The 23,419-nt window shown below is 39.6% G+C and overlaps 2 protein-coding genes and 3 non-coding genes across 6 annotated transcripts in view; 4 read left to right on the top strand and 1 right to left on the bottom strand.

Moving 5' to 3' along the window:
• Window positions 1-337, bottom strand: part of MCF2L2 (MCF.2 cell line derived transforming sequence-like 2) — a 200,840-nt gene extending 200,503 nt beyond the window's left edge. Inside the window, exon 1 of the mRNA XM_077754581.1 lies at window positions 125-337. Within this exon, the coding sequence (XP_077610707.1) occupies window positions 125-337 (213 nt within the window). The remainder of the gene's footprint in view (window positions 1-124) is intronic.
• Window positions 338-8,855: 8,518 nt separating this feature from the next.
• Window positions 8,856-21,774, top strand: LOC144223754 (uncharacterized). 2 transcript variants are annotated; one of them, XR_013332812.1, is made up of 5 exons: window positions 8,856-9,007; window positions 11,538-11,749; window positions 17,594-17,729; window positions 18,743-18,784; window positions 20,922-21,774. XR_013332812.1 is itself a non-coding variant. In XM_077754568.1 (5 exons), exons 1-3 carry the CDS (start codon window positions 8,877-8,879, stop codon window positions 17,693-17,695), a joined length of 504 nt encoding a protein of 167 aa, XP_077610694.1. In that variant the 5' UTR covers window positions 8,856-8,876; the 3' UTR covers window positions 17,696-17,729; window positions 18,743-18,784; window positions 20,922-21,774. The 2 variants fall into 2 exon arrangements, 1 of the variants encoding a protein (XP_077610694.1); XM_077754568.1 differs by having other exon boundaries at window positions 8,856-9,066.
• On the top strand, window positions 17,780-17,958 carry LOC144223790 (small nucleolar RNA SNORA81). Its single transcript, XR_013332832.1, has one exon. It is a non-coding gene; the product is annotated as a small nucleolar RNA SNORA81 (small nucleolar RNA).
• LOC144223781 (small nucleolar RNA SNORA63) lies at window positions 18,546-18,676 on the top strand. The gene has a single exon (XR_013332825.1). It is a non-coding gene; the product is annotated as a small nucleolar RNA SNORA63 (small nucleolar RNA).
• LOC144223785 (small nucleolar RNA SNORA4) lies at window positions 18,856-18,990 on the top strand. Its single transcript, XR_013332827.1, has one exon. It is a non-coding gene; the product is annotated as a small nucleolar RNA SNORA4 (small nucleolar RNA).
• Window positions 21,775-23,419: the final 1,645 nt, after the last annotated feature.

The following is a 23,419-nucleotide window of genomic DNA, read 5'->3' as shown; positions in this document are numbered from 1 at the left end:
GAGAAGCCCCGCCCCTGGCCCTGCGGGGAGTGCGAGCCGCGGCCGCCGAAGTGGGGGCGGCTCAGGGTCTGTCCTCGCCGCCGTGGGGGAGAGGAGACAGCGATCTCGGCGCTCCTGCCAGTACCCAGGTTCGGAACGCCGCTCCTTGCCCGCCAGGTGTCAGCGGAGCAGCAGAGGCGAGAAGACGGCTGGCGGGGAGAGGCGTAGCCATCCCACCCGGGCTGCTGCTTGCGCCCCAGCCCCAGGGGTGGTCGCACGCAGCTATCGGCTTGCACTGGGCGCACTCGCACTTAGAGCCGGGGGCGCGGACTGTGCGTGGACAGGGCTGGGCACGCATGTGCGACACACATCTCCACCGTGTGGGCCTTTTCCTTTGTGCAACTACTCCAGGGCGCCACCGCTCCGTCTGCCACAGTCAGGCGCGCCAATGCTCCATCCTAAAAAGGCTCTGGCACCAGCCCCACGCCGGGCCCTCCTCCTTGTCAGCCCCAGGAGCGTCATCGAGCAGCTATCCCGCGGCAATCGCTGTCCCGCAGCTTCCTCAGGTGGCCCCAGATATACCTGACAGGCGGCAAAAGACTAATCCAGCTCAGCAGAACTCCACGAGCAAAAGCCTGAGCAAATGCTAATCTGGTCAGATTGTTCTTCAATCCACTCTACAAGGGGGAGACCCTGAGTATCTGGTTGCAAGAACGCCAGGACCATCCCAGGTTCTGAGCCAATGTCAGGAAGCTCAGCTTTCGTCCTTTACATGTAAAAAGCCAGACCCCAAACACTCTGGATCCAATTTCTAGTAGTAACCACTCATCCCAGGGATTTGAGGACATTTGTAAATGCTTTCTGTAACGATTGTGGGCTATGGCTAAGAGATGTTAGTCCACCTAGGGCCTGAGATTCATGTGAAAGGTTACTTTTTCCTTTGAGGTGTGGTCTCTTTACACTCTGTCTGCACAAGTAGAGCAACCATTTTCATAGCAACTGCTTGCAAAAGATTCAGAAAAGGGTTAAAGACACAAAGAAGTACAGCAGCTATGGATTGCATTTACACGATGGTTTCTGCCCATTCAAGAGTCACTAGTATTTTTGAGGAACCAAAATGCAGCGTTTCTTGATAATAGTAGTCAGAAGCCTGGTGTCCTGTCAGAGACAGCTGTTGAGTTTTGATCACTAGAAACAAGCACATTGCTAAGGAGACAGATGATGTCCAGTATCCTGGACTTTGCAGATCCAATGACCTCAGCTTCCTGGGTTAGGCCTGGTCCTTACGTGTGAGAATCATGAAAAGGAGGGAGATAGGGGAGGGGATAAGGAAGAAGAGGAAGGAGAAGCTGATGAATAGGAATGAGTGAGAAAATGAAAGGGAGACCAAGGAAATCACACTCGTCAGAGTGCTGCTGTCCTTTCCCACATCTGTACCTTCACAGTCTTCAAAGGTTTCCGTGGAGATGACTTGTCTGAATTTATGGCAAGATGTAGCAGGCAGTGCCTGTCCTCAGAAACCAATTCTGCCCCTCATGTCTAACACATGCTCTCCCAGGGCCTCAACTGCTTCATCTGGGCTATGAGGGGATGGGTCTATGAACTCCAAATTCCCTTTTCCAGTTCTGAAATCCTGTAATTGTAAACTAAGAAGATATGACGGCATAGTGTTCAATGGCCCATGCCTCCCTTTTCCCCCAAGAAAACAAACGGCCACTGTCTCCATTGCTCTTATGAATATGCACATTCTTACTGTGTTCTCTTCTTCCTGTCCACCATCCTCCTTTCTGAGCTTCCTTTGCTCCTTCCTATTTATGATCTATTTTCTGTCTGACAAATCACATTTGCTCCAATATCTGGCAAAATCAAGGAACAAGCCTGAATAACCTGCCTCCTTCTCCAGTGAAAGAATTAGCAATCAGTCACATCTGTTGAACATCTATTATTGCCCAGGGCTGTGATAGGTAATGCCCTGTACAGCAACTGCCAATACCACATACTAAGTGACTACTCTGTGCCTGGTGCAATGGTAGGCATTTAACAAACATCATTCAAGTCCCACAACAACCCTCTAAGGGCTTTAGTCTCATTTTATGGATGTTGCTAGTACAAAGACAAAACTGTGTATTACTAAGCTTTTGAATCTAAACCATCCTCTGCCTTCGAGTAAAGATTTGCCTAAGCCTGGAAAGAGAAACCATCCTCTAAGCACTGCCAAGATAGATTCCACCTGCTGGTGAATCCTCAGCACCACATCTCACAATAAAGAGGAAAGACAAAGGACCCACTTTGGGTGACACAGATGAGGGTGAGAGATGCCTGGGCATCACAGGTTCACCCATTTGAATCTAGATCTGTGGTTTCCAAACTAGCAGAATCACCTAAAATACAGGTTTGGACTTTTTAAAATACAGATTCCTGGTCCCCACATCCAGAGATATGACTTAGTAGCATGGAATGGGACCTTAGAAATTTCTAACAAGTCCCCAGGAAAACTGATGCTACCAGTCCCAGGACTAGACTTTGAGCACCACTGGCCTACAGCAGAGCTCTTCAAAGTTCTTAGACTGCAAACCACAGTATGATATAAATTTTACATCATGTCACAGTATACATACATACACATAATTAAAACAAAAGTTGTATGAACAATTCATTTCCCCTTACTACATGTGAAGCCCTGAAATACTCTCTATTCAATTTCATTTTTAAAAAAAATAGCCCAAATTGGGGAAATTTGCATTTGGAAAGCAGGGTATTATAGTTATTTAAGAAAATATCCCTATTCTTTTATTATTTTTTTTAGAGAAACAGAGAGCATGCATGTGTACACAGGAGAGGGGGGAGGGCAGAGAGAGGGAAAGAGAGTATCTTTTTTTAAATGTTTATTTATTTTTGAGAGAGATTGAGAACATGAGCCGGGAAGATGCAGAGAGAGAGAAGGAAACAGAGGATCTGAGACAGGCTCTGTGCTGACAGCAGACAGCCTGATGCGGGGCTCAAACTCACAAGCTGTGAGATCATGACCTGAGCCTAAGTCAGATGCTTAACCAACTAAGCCACCCAGGCACCCTGAAAGAAAGAATCTTAAGCAGGCTCCATGCTCAGCATGGAGGCCAACGTCAGGCTCACTCTCACAACCCTGAGATCATGACCTGAGCTGAAATCAAAAGTCAGACACTTAAACAACTGAGCCTCCCAGGCACCTCCTTATTCTTTTAGAGATGTATACTTAAGTTTTTAGGGATGAAACATCATTGTCTGTAATTTTAACTACCTTAGCAAAGAGAATAAATGAGATAAATACTGGGAAATGTTCATAATTGTTAAGGCAGTTGTTTTACTACTATGTATTCTTTTTACTTTTATTCATGTTTAGATATTTTTCATAATTAAAAGTTTTTTAGAATGATTGTTTGGACCTACTCAATTGCTTTTATGACCCACTGCTGCCAACTGTTTAAAAATTCTGTGCTAATTTAGGAGCACATGTACCCCAATGTTCATAGCAGCACTCTCCACAATAGCTAAAACATGGAAAGANCATGCTAAGGCCGAGCAGAGAACAGCAGAGGGAGAAGAGAAAGAGAGATGGTAGAGATAAGGGAGGAGAGTGGGGAGGTGACCGGAGATGGAGTATAACATAGGGAGAAGTGCACTACGGGAGGTGATAGGAGTCACCACAAATGCCTCACGGCAATACCCCTCCACAGGCTTCTTCCTCCACATCCCACTCAATCTTCACTGTACTTTCCCCATTGGACCCTGGGCTACACGGCAAGGAAAATACCTTATTCACCTCTGTAAACCCCACAGTTCCTGGACCAAGCCCAGAACTAGAGAACAGCCATCAGTCAAAGCTTCTCATCCCATAAAGGACTTGGACTGGCCTCAACACTGCAATGTTGCCTCTTTCCCCCAGGGCTGCCTGGCAGGGTAACCCTCTCTGTGCTGTGAGCCTAGCTGTTCTAATACGTAAGACCGCACTGGGAATCTTGTCTAAGGGTCACACCATGTGCCATCTGCTGCACAGCTGAATGGATAGGTGAACTGAAGAAAAATGAAAAGTCACCTGGGCTCAAACCTTCCTGACAGTCATTCCACTGCCATCTGTGTCTCCTGAAATCAGCTGTCCCCTGGCACAGGGGAGCATGTGAGCATGCAAGTGCATAAACTTGGAGGAAAACAGCACCCCTGCCTCTGTCTCTGTACTTCCACTCTCCTCCCCCATATATGTCCTTCCTCAAATTCAATCTATTGTCAAAATAATGTATTTTCTTTGCAGAACATATTAGCAAAGTACAGAAAACTGAAAAGAAGAAGTAGGAGAAAGGAGAGATGGAAAATTGATCATAATTCCACCACCCATAGGCAAAACCACTTGGAATTTTCAAAGTGTATTTGATCCATTATTTTCATTAATAGACTTTTAGGCTTGCAGAAAAATTGAACAGAAAGTACTGAAACTTCCCATAAACCCACTCTCTCAAAACAGTTTCTCATATTATTAGTACCTTTTATTAGTGTGGTACGTGTGTTACAATTGATGAACCAATATAGATACATTATTATTAACTAAAGTCTACAATTTACATTATGGTTCACTCTTCCTGTTGTACTGTTCTTTGGGTTTTGACTAACGCATAATGTCATGTATGTATCCACCATCACAATTATCATACAGAATAGTTTCACTGCCTTAAAAATCTATGCTCCACCGATTCATCCTCCCTTCCCCTCAAATTTTGAGCAACCCCTAATATTTTTACTGTCTCCATAATTTTGTCTCTTCCAGAACATCATATAGTTGGAATCATACAATATGTAGCCTTCTAAGACTGACCACCCTCACTTAGCAATATGCATTTAAGTTTCCTCTGTGTCTTTTTATGGCTTGTTAACTCATTTTTTAAAACATTGAATAGTATTTTTTATATTCTGTTGTATAGAGGTATCTGTTTATCCATTTACCTACTGAAGAACATCTGGGTTGTTTTCAGTTGCAGGCAATTATGAATAAAGCTGCTGTAAACACTATGCACAGGTTTTTACGTAGGCTTAAATTTTTAAATCATTTGGGTAAATACATATGAATGCAATTGTTGAATTGTGTGGTAAGATTATGTTTACTTTTGTAAGAAACTAAAAGTGTGTGTGTGTGTGTGTGTGTGTGTGTGTGTGTGTGTGTGTGTGTGTTTTAAGGAGGCTTCATGTAGAGCCCACTGCAGAGCCCAACATGGAACCCAACACAGGGCTTGAACTCATGACCCCAAGATCAAGACCTGAGCTAGGGGCACTGGGGTGGCTCAGTTGGCTAAGCATCTGACTTCAGCTCAGGTCATGATCTCACAGTTCATGAGTTCAAGCCCTACATCAGGATCTCTACTGTCAGCGCATTAGGTTCCTGTCTCCTTTTCTCTCTGCCACTCCCCCCTCAAGTGCGTGCTCTCTCTATTTCTCAAAAAAATAAAATAAAATAAAATAAACATTAAAAACAATCTAAAAAAAAAAAAAACCTGAGCAAAGATCAAGAGTCAGATGTTCAACCAACTGAGCCACTCAGGTGTCCCAAAACTACAAACTGTCTTGTAAAACCATTTACATCTCCATCAACAATGATTGAGAGTTCTTATTAGTTCACATCCTAACCAGAATTTGGTATTTGCAGCATTTTGGTTTGGCCATTCTAATAGATAATGTGATACATCATAGTAGTTTAAATTGGCAACTACCTAATGACATATGATGGTGAGCAACTTTTTGTATGCTTATCTGTATATCTTCTTTGGTGAGGTATCTGCCCACTTTTTAACTAGGTTGTTTGTTTTCTTATTGTTGAGTTTTAAGAGTTCTTTATATATTTTGGACATAAGTCCTTGATCAGATACATGTTTTGCAGATATTTTCTCCCAGTCTGTGCCTTGTCTTTTCATTCTCTTAACAATGTCTTTTGCAGAGCCAAAGGTTTTAATTTTAATGTAGAACAAATTATCCATTTTTTTTTCTTTCATGGATCATGCTTTTGCTGTTGTATCTAAAAGTCATTTCTAGGGGGTGCGTGGGTGGCTCAGTCAGTTAGGCATCCAGCTCTTGATGTCAGCTCAGGTCATGATCCCAGAATTGTGGGATAGAGCTCCAATTTGAGCCTCACATCAAGCCCCATGTTGAGCTCCATGCTGAGCATGGAGCTTGCTTGGGATTCTCTCTCTGTCTCTGTCTCTTTCTGTCTCTATCTTCCCCCCCCCCACTCACTCTCTCCCTCTCTAAAGTAAAAAATAATAATAAATAAATAAACAAACAAATAATCATTACCAAACCCAAGGTCACCTAGATTTTCTATTTTTTTAGTCTTTTTTATTTTTTTTATTTTTTAAATTTTGTTTTATTTATTTATTTNTTGATTTGCTAGGTTATTTCTGAGAGAAAGAGAAAGAGAGAGACAGACAGAGAGAGAGCAAGCACACAAGCAGGGGAGAGACACAGGTTCCAAGGCAGGCTCCAGGCTCTAAGCTGTCAGCACAGAGACCAACAAGGGGCTCAAACTCACAGACTGTGAGATCATGACCTGAGCCAAAGTTGGATGCTTAACTGACTGAGCCACCCACGTACCCCTAGATTTCCTCTTATGTTTTCTTCTAAAAGGTCTATAGTTTTGTGTTTTACAATTAGGTCTATATCCATTTTAGATAATTTTTGTCAAAAATGTAAGGTTAGTGTCTAGATTCATTATTTTGCATATGGATGCCCAGTTTTTCCATCACCACTTGTTGAAAAGACTTTCTTCCATTGAATTTCCATTGCTCCTTTGTCAAAGATCAGTTGACTATACTTGTGTGGGACTATATCAGGGCACTTTATTCTGTTCAATTGATCTACTAGTCTATTCTTTCACCAAGACCATGCTGTCTTGATTACTGGATAAGAATGTCTATGGTCACTGTGTATGTGTATGTATCAGATATATGTGTGCTTTATTAGATTTTGTTAGCAGTGTTATACTCATTTCATAAATAGAATTTGGAAGTTTTCTCTATTTCTGTACTCAGGATAGAATCAATAGCAACCAACTTATCTTTTCCTTTAAGTTTTCTCAGTAGAATTCTCCTGTGAAATAATGTAGTCCTGGTGCTTTTGTGCATGGAAGTGTGGGAAAATACAGTTCTCTGACAACATCTATTTATTCTATGGTAACCAGTCTACTTAGCATTCTCTCTTTTCTGGGATATTTTGATAAATTATATTTTTTTGTAATTTCATCTGTATTATCCAGATTTTCAAATTTATTACATAGAGGTAACATGATCCCATATAATTCTATTTATTTTTGTGTCTGTAAGTTATTTCACCTTGTTTTTATTTTAATTGTACTTCCTCAGTCTAGCCAACTGTCTATTCTTATTTTTTTTCAAATCTTATATTTATTAGTACTCTCGTTTCTATTTTCTAATTTATGAACTGCTTCTTTAAACCTTTCACACAACAACCTGCACATGGGTATTTATAGCAGTTATATTCATAATTGCCAAAATTGGAAGCAACCAAGATGCCCTTCAGTAGGTGACTGGGTAAGTAAACTGTGGTACATCCAGAAGATGGAATATCATTCAGCACTAGAAAGATATGAGCTACCAAGCCATGAAATCATGGAGGAAACTTAAATGCATATTGCTAAGTGAAAGACATAATCTAAAAGAAGTGATTACCTCATGAAAGCTGTAAACTTCTTGCTGTATGATTCCAACTATATGACATTCTGGGAAAGGCCAAACTGTAAAGATAATTAAAAAGACCAGTGGTTGTGAGGGGTTATTGGGGAGAGAGGAATGCATAGGCAGAGCACAGAGGATTTTTAACATGATATATATATCTTGGATATATATTGTTAAAAATTCATCCGAACTCATAAAAGTACAACACCAAGAATGAATTCAAACGTAAACTATGGACTTTCATTGATAATGATGTGTCAATGTAGGTTCATTGGTTGTAACAATGTACCACTCTGGTGGGTGATGGTGATAATAGGGAAGGCTATGCATGGGGGGGGGGGCAGAGGGTACATGGGAAATCTCAGTCTCTTCTGCTCAATTTTGCTATGAACCTAAAAGTTCTGTTAAAAAGTCTACAGACTTGCAACTAGAAGATGAGTAAGTTCTGGAGGTCTAATGCACAGCATAGTGAACTATCAACACCATACTATATATTTCAAAGTTGCTAAGAGACTAGATCTTAAATGTTCTCATACGCACAAAAAAATAATTCTGTGACTTGATAGAGGTGTTAACTAATGCTACAGTGGTAATCATACTGCAATATATAGATATGTCAAATCAGCACACTGTACAGCTTAAACTTACACAATGTGATGTCATTTATATCGCAATTTTTAAAAATACTATTATAGAAAATATCAAGTCTATTTAAAAATTCTGTGATTTCAATTTTGAGGCGATTAAGAGGTCTTTTTTAAGTTTGTTTTTCACATTCTTGAAAACATAAAATTTTGTATACTTCTTAGCCCATATCCCTTTATATTCTAAATCAGCTCCCTTCCCTTCCCCCCTCAGAGGCTCTAAGACTTGAAGGTCATGGAGTGTTCCTTGCCCCAGAGCCCACGAGAGAGAAAGAGCCCCACGGACCACTGGAGGACACATCTACCTGACACCCTGGGGCCTACGGATGCTGACCACAGGGCCGACACCTCGCCAGGAGGCAGACAACCTACAGGGCAAAGGAAACCGACTGGCCAATCGCCACCACAAAGCCCAGCTCTGTTCTGTGATTGGCGTTAGCGGTGACGCCCCCTCCCGAATGGCCTGCTTGGATTGGTCTAGTTCCTGGCTCTGACCTGGACGGTGGCCAGAGGAGGACAAGAGACTTCCAGAAAGAATGGAGGGATGATTTGGGTGACACATGAAACGCAGTCGCACATCCACAAGCAGCCGGGCTCGGGGGACGTGGCGGCGGCGCTGATGGCGACTGAGAGGAACCGGGGGGAGTGCCTCCCGAGCTCGCGGCTGCCGCCGAGGTACCGGGTGCCTTCCCGCTCAGGGGTGGGGGATGTTTGGCCTGCCAGAGCAGTGAGAGGTGAGGAGGGGGAGGAGGATTGGAGGAAAGAATTTGCTCGATCCGGGTTTCTGCTTTCAGTCCCACCCCGAAACGGAGTCTTCTTACACCCAGCCCTTCCCTCTCTTCCCCCTCCCTACGTTCACCCTTCAGCCCCAGTTTCTCCCTTTGGGGGGTGGAGGACCATGGAGCTGGGCTTGCCATTCTCCATATTCCCTCGCCCTGGATTTGCCAGATTTGGCAATAAAAACACGAGACGCTGGATAAATTTAAATTTCAGATAATTTTTGAATATAAATATGTCCCCAATGTAAAGTGAAATTTAAATATAAAACATTATTTGTTATTTGTCTGAAATCTAACCGAGCGTGTTGTTTTTTATCTGGCAGCCCTAGACTAGAATAACACTTGTAAACCTCCGAACCATTTACAAGGCGCTCTCCCAGTAGCCCCAGTGTGGCGAGTGTTATAAAACATGTTCTGATGAAGCCTGAAGACTTGCCTAAGGTTATGCAACTAGTGGGTACTGAGGCCAGAACAACAGAAAAACCCATTTTAGTTCTGCTGCCCTTCATCATGAGAAGAGTCCTGGGGAGTTCTTTCTTATTGTTGGAATAAGTCCAGTTAACAAAAACAAATCCTTCAGAGGCCTGGAGAATAAGTTTATATTCAAGTTCTCCTCTATAATGAATACACAATGGCATATCATTTGGCTTTGATGTCAGTGGACAAGGTTATACTCATATGTATTGCAAGAAGTCCATACATTGCTCTGAAAGAAGGGATTCAGTCAGTGTAGCATGTAGAGGCTAAGAGCTCAAATTCTGGAATGAAACACACCTGGGTTTAAAGCATAATTTTGCCACTTTGATGGCAGTAGGCAAGTTATGTAATCTCTTTGGGCCTCAGTTTCCTCTTCTTTAAAATAAAGATAATAATAATTGTACCCACTTATAGGATTGTCAAGTGCTTGGGACATCAAAAGTAAATTTAGCTATTAGTAGCTGTTACATATGACCATTAGAGTGAACCTTTGGCATAACAAACCATTCTATAGTTTATTTTTAATTTGTAAATTTTTACTTTGATTTTTAAAAGGCCAAACAATTAAAAATGTTATAGATATCTGAGTTTCAGTGAAAAGAAATGCACTGTTCAATAATAAAGCAAGTATTTTAGATTATAATATACCAATTTTACCAAATCAAATATTCTATAAGCTGGGCTAATAAAATACTTACATATCAGGCTTATTCATTGTTCCCCATGCATAGTTTATTATTATTTTTATTTTCATTGTGTTTTAAACAGAAGAAACATTACCAACCACTAGGGGAGAGAAAATAACTACAAGGTAATGGGTAAAGCTAGAAAATGGGTTTACAGTCAGTGGTTATTTACAGTAAAGTAGACTTAGTATGTTTTAGAAACCAAAGGTCAAGCCCAATAGGAGTTTTATATTTCTTTGTATATTGTTTTATTTGCTTAATGTTTACAATATTAAAATAGTTTACTTGTAGACTATTCTCTAAAATCCCTTTGGGAATTTTTCCTGGTTTTCCTTCAGAAAACTACAAAACCTTTCCACCACCTAAAGAGGAATGTAGAATTACAAAGATTGGAGTTCTAATCTTAGCAACTACTGTTTATTACCCAAGTGATTGTAAACAAGTCACTTATCATCTCTGATTCTTGATTATTTGTAAAATCGTAACAAAAGCCTTAGTCTCCGCCCCTAAAGTTTATAAATGCTGTCAATTATTACTAGCTATTTATCCACCAGAGAAAGCCACCGCCATGGATGGATCCAACTGTTTTTCTTCTTTGTGCCTACGTCAAGCTTCCTAGAAGAGCTGGAGAAGCTTGTGCACTGAGAAGACTTGGTGCTAAAAGAAATTCATGGTAGTCACTGTTACCTAGTCATTCAGCACTGCACAGCAGGCCCATGGCCTTTCTCTAGCTACCTCATTGTTTCATTTTATGCAACTGCTGTATCAGATTTTCTTCACTCTTTTCAAAGTTTTTTTAATGTTTTATTTATTTTTTATGAGAGACAGAGACAGTGTGAGGATGGGAGGGTCAGAGAGAGGGGGGAGACACAGAATCCGAAGACAGGCTCCAGGCTCTGAGCTGTCAGCACAGAGCCCGACATGGGGCTTGAACCCAGGAACCGTGAGATCATGACCTGAGCCGAAGTTAGACGCTCAGGGGCCCGTCTCTTCACTCTTTTCAAACCTCTGACGTCCCTGACAAGCCATTCTCAGCAAATGATGTCAATGTTAATGAGGAAATAGAATACCTGAATTCTGAGCTTCCCTCCAGCAAACATTAATGTTTCCACCCCCATGCCAGTGTCATTCTTGTCATATCATAGTTCAATCTGAAGTCCTGTAGTCCCATGGTAATGTAATAGAGCACAGGCTTTAAAGCATTTTTCCTGAAAATGATATTCTTGCATTTATTAGGGACTGTGTTGTGCTTCTTCTTCCTAGATTGTGGACTGCACGTCACACTGGCTTCCTACTCCACCTGTGAGGGCACCCAGAGTTTGACACTAGAAATCATACACACATCATTCAGCAATACAGTGATCAATTTCACCTCTATGGGCTTCAGTCAGAGAAGTTTTCTGCCAGAAAACTCTGGGTCTTATCCTCAAAAAGAAAGCTGGGACCAGTGCTTTCAAAGTTCAGACACGAACAAGGTACAGAATGTTTTCTATTTCCTATGATTATCAAGGGTTTTTATTGAAGCCTCACTCAAACCTGCTTTTCTTTCTTTGACACCATTTTCTGAAGTTATTTTTATTACCCAGTAGAGCTTTGCACTCATAAAGATTAAATTTAACTACTCCACTAATGTTGTAGAAATGTATCCCTTTCATCCACACACTAGGTCTTCCTGCAGCCTGTGCTGATCCCTTCCAATTTGTTTTGCTCACTCCTCCTCATGGTCGTCTTGGCTGTGTCCTCCATATCTGCAGCCACTTCCTTGGACACTGGGACTGGAGATCGAGCTGTGCCACAGGGGACCCTAAGTGGCTGGCTTATGGTTTCTCCTTCTAAATCACACCATGGAGATTCAGATGCTCTCAAGTTCCCATCATTTATGGTTGAGTTGTTTCCTCTTGGCTTTACCATCCTATGATTGAATGTTTGTTTACCTAGAAACTTAAGCACCTTATAGTACCAAAGACCCGTGCATAGGAAGGACCATGACAGGGATTCATCCTGGCTGCTACACACACACACCCAACCCCACCCCTAGCATCCTCACTAAATTGTTGCCCAACCTCTTCAGGAAGTGGAAATCCATCACCTTCTAGCTTAGTACAATTTCAGTCATCTGTCCATTAGAAAGTTCTTCCCTCCAAATTGAGCCAAAATATTTGCTTTCCCAAATAGCCCTCGTAATTTTTACCCAGGTTAATTTTGACCTTTGGAGCAAAAGAAAAAAAATCTAATTTAGTCATCCCTTTTATACTTGCAATTGTTAATTTCCAGGTTCATTTAATAAATTCTCATTGAATGCTTTTTGCATCATCTCTCATCTTCTTCTAGTAAATGAAAACACATCTACATATTTCGCACAAGAGATTCTTGAGCATGAACAAACTTTTTACTTTACCTTCCTCTTCGTAAAATTAGTAATTATAGAGGGGTACCTGGTTGGCTCAGTCATCAGAACATGCAACTCTTGATTTCAGGGTCGTAGGTTTGAGCTCCATGTTGGTGTAGATCACTTAAAAGTAAAATCTTTTTTTTTTCATGTTTATTTTTGAGAGAGAGAGAGAGACAGAGTACGAGCAGGGGTGGGGCAGAGAGAGAGGGAGACACAGTATACGAAGCAGGCTCCAGGCTCTGAGCTGTCAGCACAGAGCTTGACACAGGGCTCGAACTCACAAACTGCAAGATCATGACCTGAGCTGAAGTCAGACGCTTAACTGACTGAGCCACCTAGGTACTGTCTTAAAAGTAAAACCTTAAAAAAAAAAAGATTCTAATTGATACAGATATGAGTTTCAGATTAAATTACTTAAATTTAGCTGAGCTAGAGCTCCTGGATAAAAAAAAACCTCATACTCAAATGTATACAAGGAACTGGCCAAGCAACCCACATAAGTAAAAAAGCCAGTTGCAAGGAAAATAAGGAGAGGTAGAGGTCCTGTTACGTACAATGCATATGCCATCTAAACTGGGGTATCAAAGCATAAGGAACAGGGTTACAATCTACTAATTTTTCATGTGAAGGTGGAAATTTGGATTTGCATATGAAATTTCCTCAGAAAGCATCTAATTCGGATTTAAAACACTGTGTAGAACAAAGAAAACAAATGAGCTGCCAGTTTAAGACTTATGTTGTTTCTTTTCTGTAAATTATAAATGTTAGTAGGCTTCATACTCTTATTTTTAATTTTACAAACTTTTAATTTGAAATTATTTTGGACTTCTAGAAAAGTTACAAAAGTGGACAAAGAATTCCTAAATATTCTTTATCTAGATTTCTCAAATGTTACTATTTAAAACACATTTGGTTTTTTTCTCTGTATAAAAACACAATTGCACAGATACTCACATAATGTTTTTCTGAAGCATTTGGCAGTAAGTTAGTGACATTATGCCTGTTTACCCCTTAATATTTCAGTGTGTGTTATGTAGAAATAAGGGCATTCTCTTACATCATAACACAATTATCAAAATAAAAAAATAACATTGATTCAATATTATTTAATTTGTAAATCTAATTCGAATTTCACCAGTTGTCCAACTAATGAACATAAAAAAAAAAAAAAGAGAAAAGAGAAAAATGGCTTGTTTACTGGTCCTGAATCTAATATAGGATCACATGTTGGGTTTAGTAGTTATGTCTCTTGGGTCTCCTTCATTCTGGAATAGCTCCTCAGTGTTTGTCTTTCATGATTTTAATAGGTTAGATGATGAAGTGATTTTTGGTATTCATGAGTGTATCCTTGATAGAGATCTCTGTGTGTACTAAAAATATGTGAGGAGAGGATGGTGTCAATCATTGAGAATGGAGGACAGTTTTTTAATAGAATATTCCTCCATTGTTCATTTGTTTGTTTTCCGACACTGCTCCCTAGATAGATTCAGGTTATCCATTTGGGGAAGAGAAACCACGGAAGTGATGTTGTGTGCATCTCAGTGCATCGTATCCAGAGGCCAGGCAAGCTATCCTCTCAAGCAGTTTGCCCTGGAGGTGGCTCCTCCCCACAGAAGAACTGTGGGATCAGTGTAGCCATTCCTAGGGGTTGTCCTTACCAGAGAGCCCGCACTCCTGTATTTACATCTGCACCATCAGTCATTGGTTAATGGCTGTCCCCCAGGGGGACGTTAATTTTCAGATACTGAAGTTTTACAGAAGTGAAGAATAGCTTAAGATTTAGTATAAAGTGGTCCATTCAGAACCTTTTTAATTATTGTCCACGTGCAAGCACAGAGTTTTGTTTCAAATTAAACAGGAACTAGGTTAGCAGAGATGGTTTGCAGGGCTATATCTCACCAGCCTGAGAAACTAAAGCTTTCTTTGTTTCAGGGTAGACAGAATCCATGCCCTTTGTGTTTTTATTGTTAAGTCTACATGCAATTTTGCAACATGAAACCTGCAACGATCTGTAATTAGTTGAGAATCTTTCTGGTTCATGATAAATCTGTTGCATGCTGTTTTTCAAAGCTCACTGCAGGCGCCTGGATGGCTTAGTTGGTTAAACATTGGACTCTTGATTTTGGTTCAGGTGATGATCTCATGGTTCATGAGAATGAGCCCCATGTCTGGCTGTGGGCTTGTTGTGCCCGAATCGCGAGTTCCAGAGACCTCCAAGGAGCCGGCACCGATGCAAATACAAAAGGGTCTTTATTACAAGCTCGAGCAGGGGCTCACCAGCCTACCGGTGTCGTGGCAGCAAGGTGAAGCAAAGAACAATAGCGAACAGGGTTTTTAAGGAGTAAGGGATGGGGGTGTTACAGTACATGTAGCATCATCACATAAGCACCAATTACAATTACAGCTTTGACCATTCAGTATCTGTGAGGTGTTCATTACTTTTGGTGGGACCCAATCAGGACTTTTGAGAATCCTTTGAAAATGACCAATTATGAGGTGAGTTTAAAGGGCCCACGTGGGGTTCAGGCGAGTGGTGAGAAATTGGCTAGTTTGTATCTGCAGTTCCCAGCCTTGACTCAGACCATAGGAATGTTGTTGGTTTTTGTTTTTTGTTTTTTTCTTTTTGATTAGCTGAACTGAGGGCAGTCTGAGGATGGCTTTAGCCTTGAACAATCTGAGGCTTTTCTTGGGACTGGGACTGGGGCTATGTGCAGCCCGAGGTTTCTCTTAATGGAGGACTTAATTTTTGGCTCTTCAGGCTGAAGCACAGAGCCTGCTTCAGGTTCTCTCTCTCTCTCTCTCTCTCTCTCTCTCTCTCTCCCCCTCCCTCTCCCTCTCCCTCTCTCCCTCCCTCCTTCCCTCCCTCTCTTTCTGTCCCTCCCTGCCCTCTTTCTCTCAGAATAAATAAGCATTTTTTTTAAACTTCACTGCTATTAGCTATGAAATAAAGCTTTTCTTAACCAAGCTGTAGGCTTTATTAAGATCAAGGCTATATGTTATAGCTTCCCATTGGAAAGATTTATTTTTAAAATAACTGATAATCAGTGAATACATAACAGAACAATTTGCCTTGAAGGTATAAATGCAGAACTTATTTCACTACTTACATATCCTGCACATAGAAGAATAATGTAGGAGATGTTTGTTTGGATTCTTAATTATCTAACTGGTATCTCTAGGAAACTGAGGATCGCAAGTTTGTAAAGGCACAAAAATCTAATTAAAAATGAGCCGCTGTGGGGTGCCTGGGTGGCTCTGCCAGTTGAGCATCATCAAACTTTGGCTCAGGTCATGATCTCACAGTTCATGAGTTCAAACCTCACTTCAGGCTGGCTGCTGTCAGCTTGACAGCGCAGAGCCCACTTCAGATTCTGTCCTCCTCTCTTTCGGCCCTGCCCCACTTGTACTCTCTCTCAAAAAATAAAACAGTTTTTAAAAATAAAAATGAGATGCTGAAAGGGATTTTATCATGAAGCAGTTTAATTCTTCTTCACTGTAAGCGTAGAAGTGATTCTGTGTTGTGCTGCATAAAAGCTGTTTGCAGACCAGAATCTTAAACTAAATTTGAGCAGTTCAGCATTTAGCCATGTGCTTCAGAAATTGCTTGGTAGAGCCTCTATTTCTACAACATAATAATTTAAGCTTTAACTTTGAGATCCAAATGGTAATTCTGGCACTTGAATACTATAAGGAAACAATTTGTCATGCCTGCATTGTGGAAATGGTGTTCCAAGTGAAATGCACAGCATACAGTTGAAGCAGCACATACCGTTATTGGTATTTCAGGGAGAGCATCTGATATGTTAAATAGAAGCTGTCTTTGTAAGTATCACCATATTTTTCCTAGAGCATTTTTAAACTTGTGATACTGAGGTATGGGAGGGAAAATAATTAGCCTAATTGTTTAAACCAAATGCATGAATTCCTAGACATGATACTAGCACTTTCCTTTAATAAACTTTATATTTTAGATCCATTTTAGGTTTACAGAAAAATTGAGAAGATAGTTCAGAAAGTTCCCATATACTTTGTAATGAGTTTCCCATATTAACATCTTACATTAGTGTGGTATTTGTTAAATTAATGAACCAACCTTGATACATTATTGTGAACTGAAGTCCAGAATTTACTCTGATTTCCTTAGTTTTTACCTAATGTCCTTTTTTTTTTCCAGGATCCTACCCAAGATACCACATTATATTTAATTGTCATGTCTCCTTAAGCTCCTCTTGGCTGTGACAGTTTCTCAAATTTTCCCTGGTTTTGATGACCTTGACAGTTTTTAGGAGTCACATATTGGTCAGATGTTTAATAGGATGTTCTTATATTGGAATTTGATATCTTTCTCAAGGTTAGACTGCAGTTACAGGTTTTTTGGGAGGAAGACCACAGAAGTAAAGTGCCACTTTCATCTCATTAAATTAAGGATTATTACTGTTGAGTTGACTTTGGTCTCCTGGCTGAGGTTTTGTTTGTTAGGTTTCTTCAGATAAAGTTACTCCTCACATCCCCCTTCCATACTATAGTCTTTGGAAGGAAGGCCCCATGCACAACCCCCATTTAAGTAAGATTTATTTTGTTAACTTTCCAAAATGGGTCAAGATGCTTATTTTGAATGAAGCAGATAAAAATGTTGAGTAAGGTCATACCCATGAGATTTACCAGAAATTAAATACAAGTATTAAGGTGTGCACATGATTTGTCTATAGTTAGCGGGTTGGGTTAATTGTTACAGTATAGCTGTGAAGTGCTATATTGTCCTTTCCCCCTGCTGAAAGCAATTGTTTCCTACAATCTCTGTCTAGCTCAATTCTATAGTAAGACAGGGACGCTTGGTCTCAAACATTTCTCTCTGTATTATTATGAAAACTGTTATATCTGCTTAATTGATATGTCAACATAATTAGTTATCTCTCTTTTTTTTAAGGTTGTTTTCTGCCTTAATGTCAATCGTTATGATGGAAGTTATCAAGAAGTTCATGAGAAATCCATTTCAAATTCTAATGAAGAAGGAAGAATTGACCCTTGAAAGGACCAGTATTTTATACTATTTTTGAAAGAGGGTAATGTTTTTCTAGTTGATATACATAAAATGATGGCCAGAACTTTTTTTACCTTCTTACTTAAGCTCTGTACTAAAACTGCAGAAACTAATAATCATGTCTTAGTATGTATAAATAAAGCAGCAGAGTAAACACAAAAAGAAAATCAACTGTACCAGAAAATAGAAAACCTGAGTTGAACCTCTTTCTTAAGCCCAGAGTACTTTATTCTAAGATTTGGACAATAATATCTGTATTTAGGTAGAATTAATAGAAAGAATTTCTTTTTTAAAAAAATTTTTTTTACATTTTTTAATGTTTTATTTATTTCTGAGAGAGAGAGAGACAGCTTGAGCAGGGGAAGGTCTGAGAAAGAGGGAGATACAGAATCTGAAACAGGCTCCAGGCTCTGAAGCTAGCTGTCAGCACAGAGCCCGATGCAGGGCTCAAACCCGTAGACCGTGAGATCATGATCTGAGCCAAAGTCAGATGCTCAACCGACTGAGCCACCCAGGCACTCCAATAGAATGAATTTCTAACACGTCCCTTGCAATAGCAAGGATGAGAGTAATCAAATGGCTATTTACTCTGACTCTGAAGGGAATTAACATTTTCCTCTCTGAAATACTGGGGGGAAGAAAATTGTATGCTCTCTGTGGCATACGAGAGACCAACTGGTACACAGGCTGTTCTTTTTCAGAACACAAGACAAAGGGAAGGCTGGCTTCTGAGAAAATGCATGCCAGGAATTTCAGCTTCTGATGTCGTAAGAGTAGTCCTTCCCTATTATTGCCAATTAAGACACAGTTAGTATCTAATTATTTCCTTCATGAACGGATGCAGGATCTAGTTACAATGTAGCTGTAAAGTGCTGCCTTGTCTTTACCCCCTGCTCAAAATAAAACTGTTACCTTTCTAGCTCTGTCTGCCATGGGACTTAGCAGTCAGGGATGCATGGTCTCAGACATGTCTACCAAGTTAAACACTGACTTGAGGAATGACTCTTGAGGATTAAACTTATTAATATTTTGCAGGTGGTGACGGAAAGAAAGAGACATCATCAGGAAGGAATTCAGGTACGGGACAAACCACATTTTGATTACTACCAACTTACTGGTGTTTCGATTCCTTATTTAATTATATTTATCTACCAAACATTGGTTTTGAGGAGAAGATTTTTAGCAGTCTTTTTTAGCTCAAGCTATGTGGGAGAATAAAAACCACACTCCACAGTGAGCTGTATCATTTCTAGGCAATTCATTACTGTTTTGTGGCCTGAAAGAGTATGCAGCAGCTGCTTTTAGAATCAGAATTTGAATGTATACTATCATGATCTCAGGCTCATGGTTTTTATGTACCACTAGTGTCTATGGTTATAAACTACAAACTGCCCACTACTTGTGAAAACTGTATTCTGAGATGAATATTTGTCATGTTCATTGAGTATTTGCTTGTATTCTGGTGAAATAAATTTATGTATTGTTGTTCAAGTGTGATTCTGTTAGCCAGACAATCTTTAAAATCAGATATATGAATGAGGACAATAATCCTATCACCTAGTAACATGATAAGATGTATTTAAATTCTACTTGCAGAGATTCATGGTTGATCAGAACACAGTAGGAAAACAAATGGGAAATGTAGCCCAGACTTCGGATTTTGTACAGTTGATATTCAAAGGAAAAAATCAATCATGCTGTTAGATCTGGTTGCCTTAGCTTGCACTTGAGATTTTTTAAGTCACGTTATTCATACCTTGTGCTCTCTTGGTGATTTGTCTATAATTGGGATTTTGTTAGCATTTTCTGGTATCAATTTATATTGACCCTGGCTTAGGTATAGTGGTTTTATTACTAAATAAATTATGTCTTACTATTAATATAAAAGTAACTTTAAAAATAATATAGAGACACCATGTCCAGCAGCAAAAGGGGGTGGGAAGAAGTCCCATGAGTCCCTTATATATAAGGCATTCAAGCAGAAACAGAAAGAAGAGCAGAAGAAGCTCCAGGAGCTGAAAAGCAAAGACCAGGCCACAGGGAAGGGCCCGCTGGCCACAGGTAGAATTGAGAAATCTGGCAAAAAGAAAACTGTTCCTTGTGCCTGAGGCAATGGTGATCCTTAATTCCATTCCTGTTTAAACATCTGGATTCCCTGTGATAGCACTGTTGACACCTATAGCTAGAATGTTGTCTTAGATCCTATTGTACATTTAAGAATAAACTTTTGTTTAAAAAAAAATCAATCAGTAAAAAAAAGAAAAAAATGTAATAGTCAACAAGAATAGATGATGAGATGGTGTTCAGGAGTGGCATTGGCCTAATTTAGGACATGGTTTCATGAGTGAAACAACATGTAGTGTCAATAAAGAGTGAGTCATTATTTCCATTATTTGTTTTTTTCTTGTTCTGGTTATCTGATATTTTAAATTGCTCCAGCCACAACATTTTTGATTGGCATATTATCTGTTTTGGTATAGAGCTGTGGTGGTAAATATATCTCAGCCATTTGTGTTACAGTGAACTGAGCAGAAAGCAGTAATAAATACAGGTTATCATGACAGACCTTTGGAGCTTCCTTCCACACACACTATAAAAAGTTTTAAGTCCTAGACCAAGTCTGTCCAATAGAACTTTGCAGTAATGAAAATATCCCATATCTGTGCCACCCAACACAGAAGTGAGAGGCCACCATGTAGCTATTGAAGTGTGGTTAACTGATTAACTATTTTCTATTTTATTTAATTTTAATTTCAATATCGACATGTAGGTAGATGCTATTGTATTAGATGCTAAATAATAGATAACATTCCTATAGTTCTGAAAGTGTGTCAAGATGAATGACATAATTGTTCTTTTTGTTTGGTCTGTGGTGTTTACATCTGTCCCAGGCCAACAACTGCTCTTGGCTAGACCTTTTGGGTATGAGCTTTAATTTCACTACCAGAAACACAATACTGTCATGTGCTTTATAAATAATAATGCTTAAGATGCCTGAAAGAAGCTGATTTTGCAGCCAAAGGANTAAAAAAAAAAAAAAGAAAGAAATCCTTTTTTTTTCTCTAGATATTGTAATTGGCATCTAGTTAGAATCACTGTATATATAATCTTGGCAAAAAAACAGCCACTGATGGTTAACAAGTAGCTCATATTGCTAGTAGTTCATGTCATATTTGATAAGCAATATTCTGATTAATAATTTTTGTTTGTTCAGAATTGGCAGTGGAGGTCGATTTGGGAGGAAAGCTGTGGCCATAAACATTAAAGAAGACAAGTAGATTCTTTGTGACAATGAGACTTTCTACAATACCACTGTGGAGGAAATGCCAGTGAATGTGACTGACCTTATTTAATTCCTGGGATGAGAGAGTTTTGAATGCAATGCTTGCTGTTGTGGAATAAGTGATGATAACATGCATTGATTTCCTTTCTTTGGGAATATTTGAAGCTTGTCTCAATGCTCATAACGGATCAAAAATACAGATTTTGATGGTAACACTACTCTTACTCGTGGGCCCATATGATGAGGGTCATTGGTTTTATCTGCTTTAGAATTAGAATATTGGAGTCGGATATGAAAAATGAGGTTGTAAAAATTATTCTTAGAAATTTATTTCCTAGTTCTGCAAAAATGGTTATATTGAGTGTTCTCTATTATTTAGTACTATATTGTGGACTGTGCTCTGTAAAAGCACCCAATTATAGGGGCACTTGGTTGGCTCAGTCAGTGGAGCGTGTGACTCTTGATCATGGGGTTGTAAGTTCAAGCCCTAGGTTGGATGTAGAGATTACTTAGAAATAAAATCTTTTTTCTAAAAAAAGCAGCCAATTATATTAAACTAGTGTATCTGCTTTTATTGTGTCAGTCATTAGACTGAATTAAACAAACTCGAAAATTGTTTTTTTAAAGGAAGAATTTGATTTCATTTTGTATGGTATTGTGTTTTTACTTTGTAAAATAGTTTATTAGTGGTAAGCGTGAATTGGAGCCTTTTACTAATAAGTACCAGTAACAACCATATACTCAGGTTTAAATCCCCCCAAAAAATGCCATATTGTATATTGAATACTCAATAAATTATAATAAAGAATATTTTTCTTTAAAGTTGTTTGGTCCTTATTCCTTAAAGAATTATGCTTTTTGCCTTAATTCCATATTTTCCAAAATAAGATAAAACAGCACACTGTGAGAAATATTTTATTCTAGTTACAGAATTATAAACAAAGAATACACCCACTGTGGCATTTCATTAAAAGTTTTAATGGCTCCAAATTATCTGCTGTTTGGCTATAGCACAAAGACTAGGCACTTGGTCAACTGCAGATGTTCATCAGGAACATTGGCTAAGCACTCTGTGCTTCTTTGACCAAAAAAAAGAAGTATTAGAATGCAAGATTTCTCCTTCTTCTGATGTGGCAAACATTTCCTGGTATATGCAAAGTAGCTATTTAACAGCAAAGTTTTCTATGTTAATAAACTAATTAATCAGTAAAGCTCTTTTTCGATAACAATAACATGGAGTCATAGGCCCTGTTAGGGAAGGATTGACACCAAGTGTGATCCTTGCTTTTTCTTAAAAATTACTTATTGAGCAATCTTTATGTTGACCACAGCCCATAATTTATCAGAAGAACCACTGATAGGCAGCAAATATTCCACCAGTTGTTTTGATTGGTATCACACAGAAAAGAGTATGGTGGTGAATTTCTAGGTGAAAACAGCCCCCATCTGGGGCGCCTGGGTGGCTTAGTCGGTTAAGCGTCCGACTTTCGCTTAGGTCATGAGCTCGCGGTTCGTGGGTTCGAGCCCCGCGTCGGGCTCTGTANAAAAAAAAAAAAAAAAAAAAAAAAAAGAAAACAGCCCCCTTCCTTTCTCAGTCCTAGTATTGATGCTTGCCACTTTCACAGAACTGCTGCTGTGACAATAAGGCAAATGCTAGAATCCTTGAAAGTATCAGAGCAATTAAAAGTCATCACTGCCTTCAGTAAGTAAATGTACAAAAGGAAATCCTAAATAATAAGATGCTAGGGATGATATTTACCCTGATGTTCATTCCCTGCCAAGACTAGAAGGCAGGTGGAAGGAACTGCATAAAGATGAGATCAAAACAAACATAACTTGTATTTGGAAAAGGTATAACTACAAAACTTACTAGAAGGCCTTCATTTCCCTGTCTAATGTGGATTTTATTCAGGCTCATGGTCATCCATTACCTCCATCCAAGGACACCTTTGATTACTTTCTTCAACTCATTAGCACAAAGCACTGCTTCATCTTCCACACTTCCTCCATTCCAGGGCCTCACTCCCACTCTTCCTCCTCTGTACAAGGCCCTCTGCCTCCTCTCCACACCCTCGTTGGCTTCCTATATATCCTTCCAAGCATCAGACCAACTGCTCCCTGGATGTTTTCAATCTGATGACTCTGGCACTTCCACAGGTTCAAAATCCAACTTTCCATCTTGCTCCAGGGCTACTTTTCCCATTACCTTGAACTTCCTTCTCTTATCTAGACTTTGGCAACAGTCGCCAAACTTGTTTCCCTGTCCTTGGTCTTGCTTTATCCAATCCATTTACCACTCAACCCTCAGGATGATCTCATAAAAATATAAGTTACTGAGTGGCTTTCCTTTTGCTTCAGGATAAAGTCTAAGTACAAGGCTTCCCCACTTTCGGTGTTGCATCTAAAACATCATCATCAAACCTAGGGTC

This window comes from Crocuta crocuta, unplaced genomic scaffold (assembly GCF_008692635.1).
Source record: "Crocuta crocuta isolate KB4526 unplaced genomic scaffold, BGI_CrCroc_1.0 scaffold70, whole genome shotgun sequence".
Lineage (NCBI taxonomy): Eukaryota > Metazoa > Chordata > Mammalia > Carnivora > Hyaenidae > Crocuta > Crocuta crocuta.
The sequence above is the reverse complement of the archived record's forward strand: the minus strand, read 5'-3'. Positions and strand labels throughout refer to the sequence as shown.

Coding starts and splice junctions, on each gene's coding strand:
- LOC144223754 (XM_077754568.1), top strand. CDS start 8,877: ATGATTTGGGTGACACATGAAACGCAGTCGCACATCCACAAGCAGCCG. Junction 9,067..11,537: donor GCCTGCCAGAGCAGTGAGAG/GTGAGGAGGGGG, acceptor TCTTCTTCCTAG/ATTGTGGACTGCACGTCACA. Junction 11,750..17,593: donor AAAGTTCAGACACGAACAAG/GTACAGAATGTT, acceptor CTTTTTTTTAAG/GTTGTTTTCTGCCTTAATGT.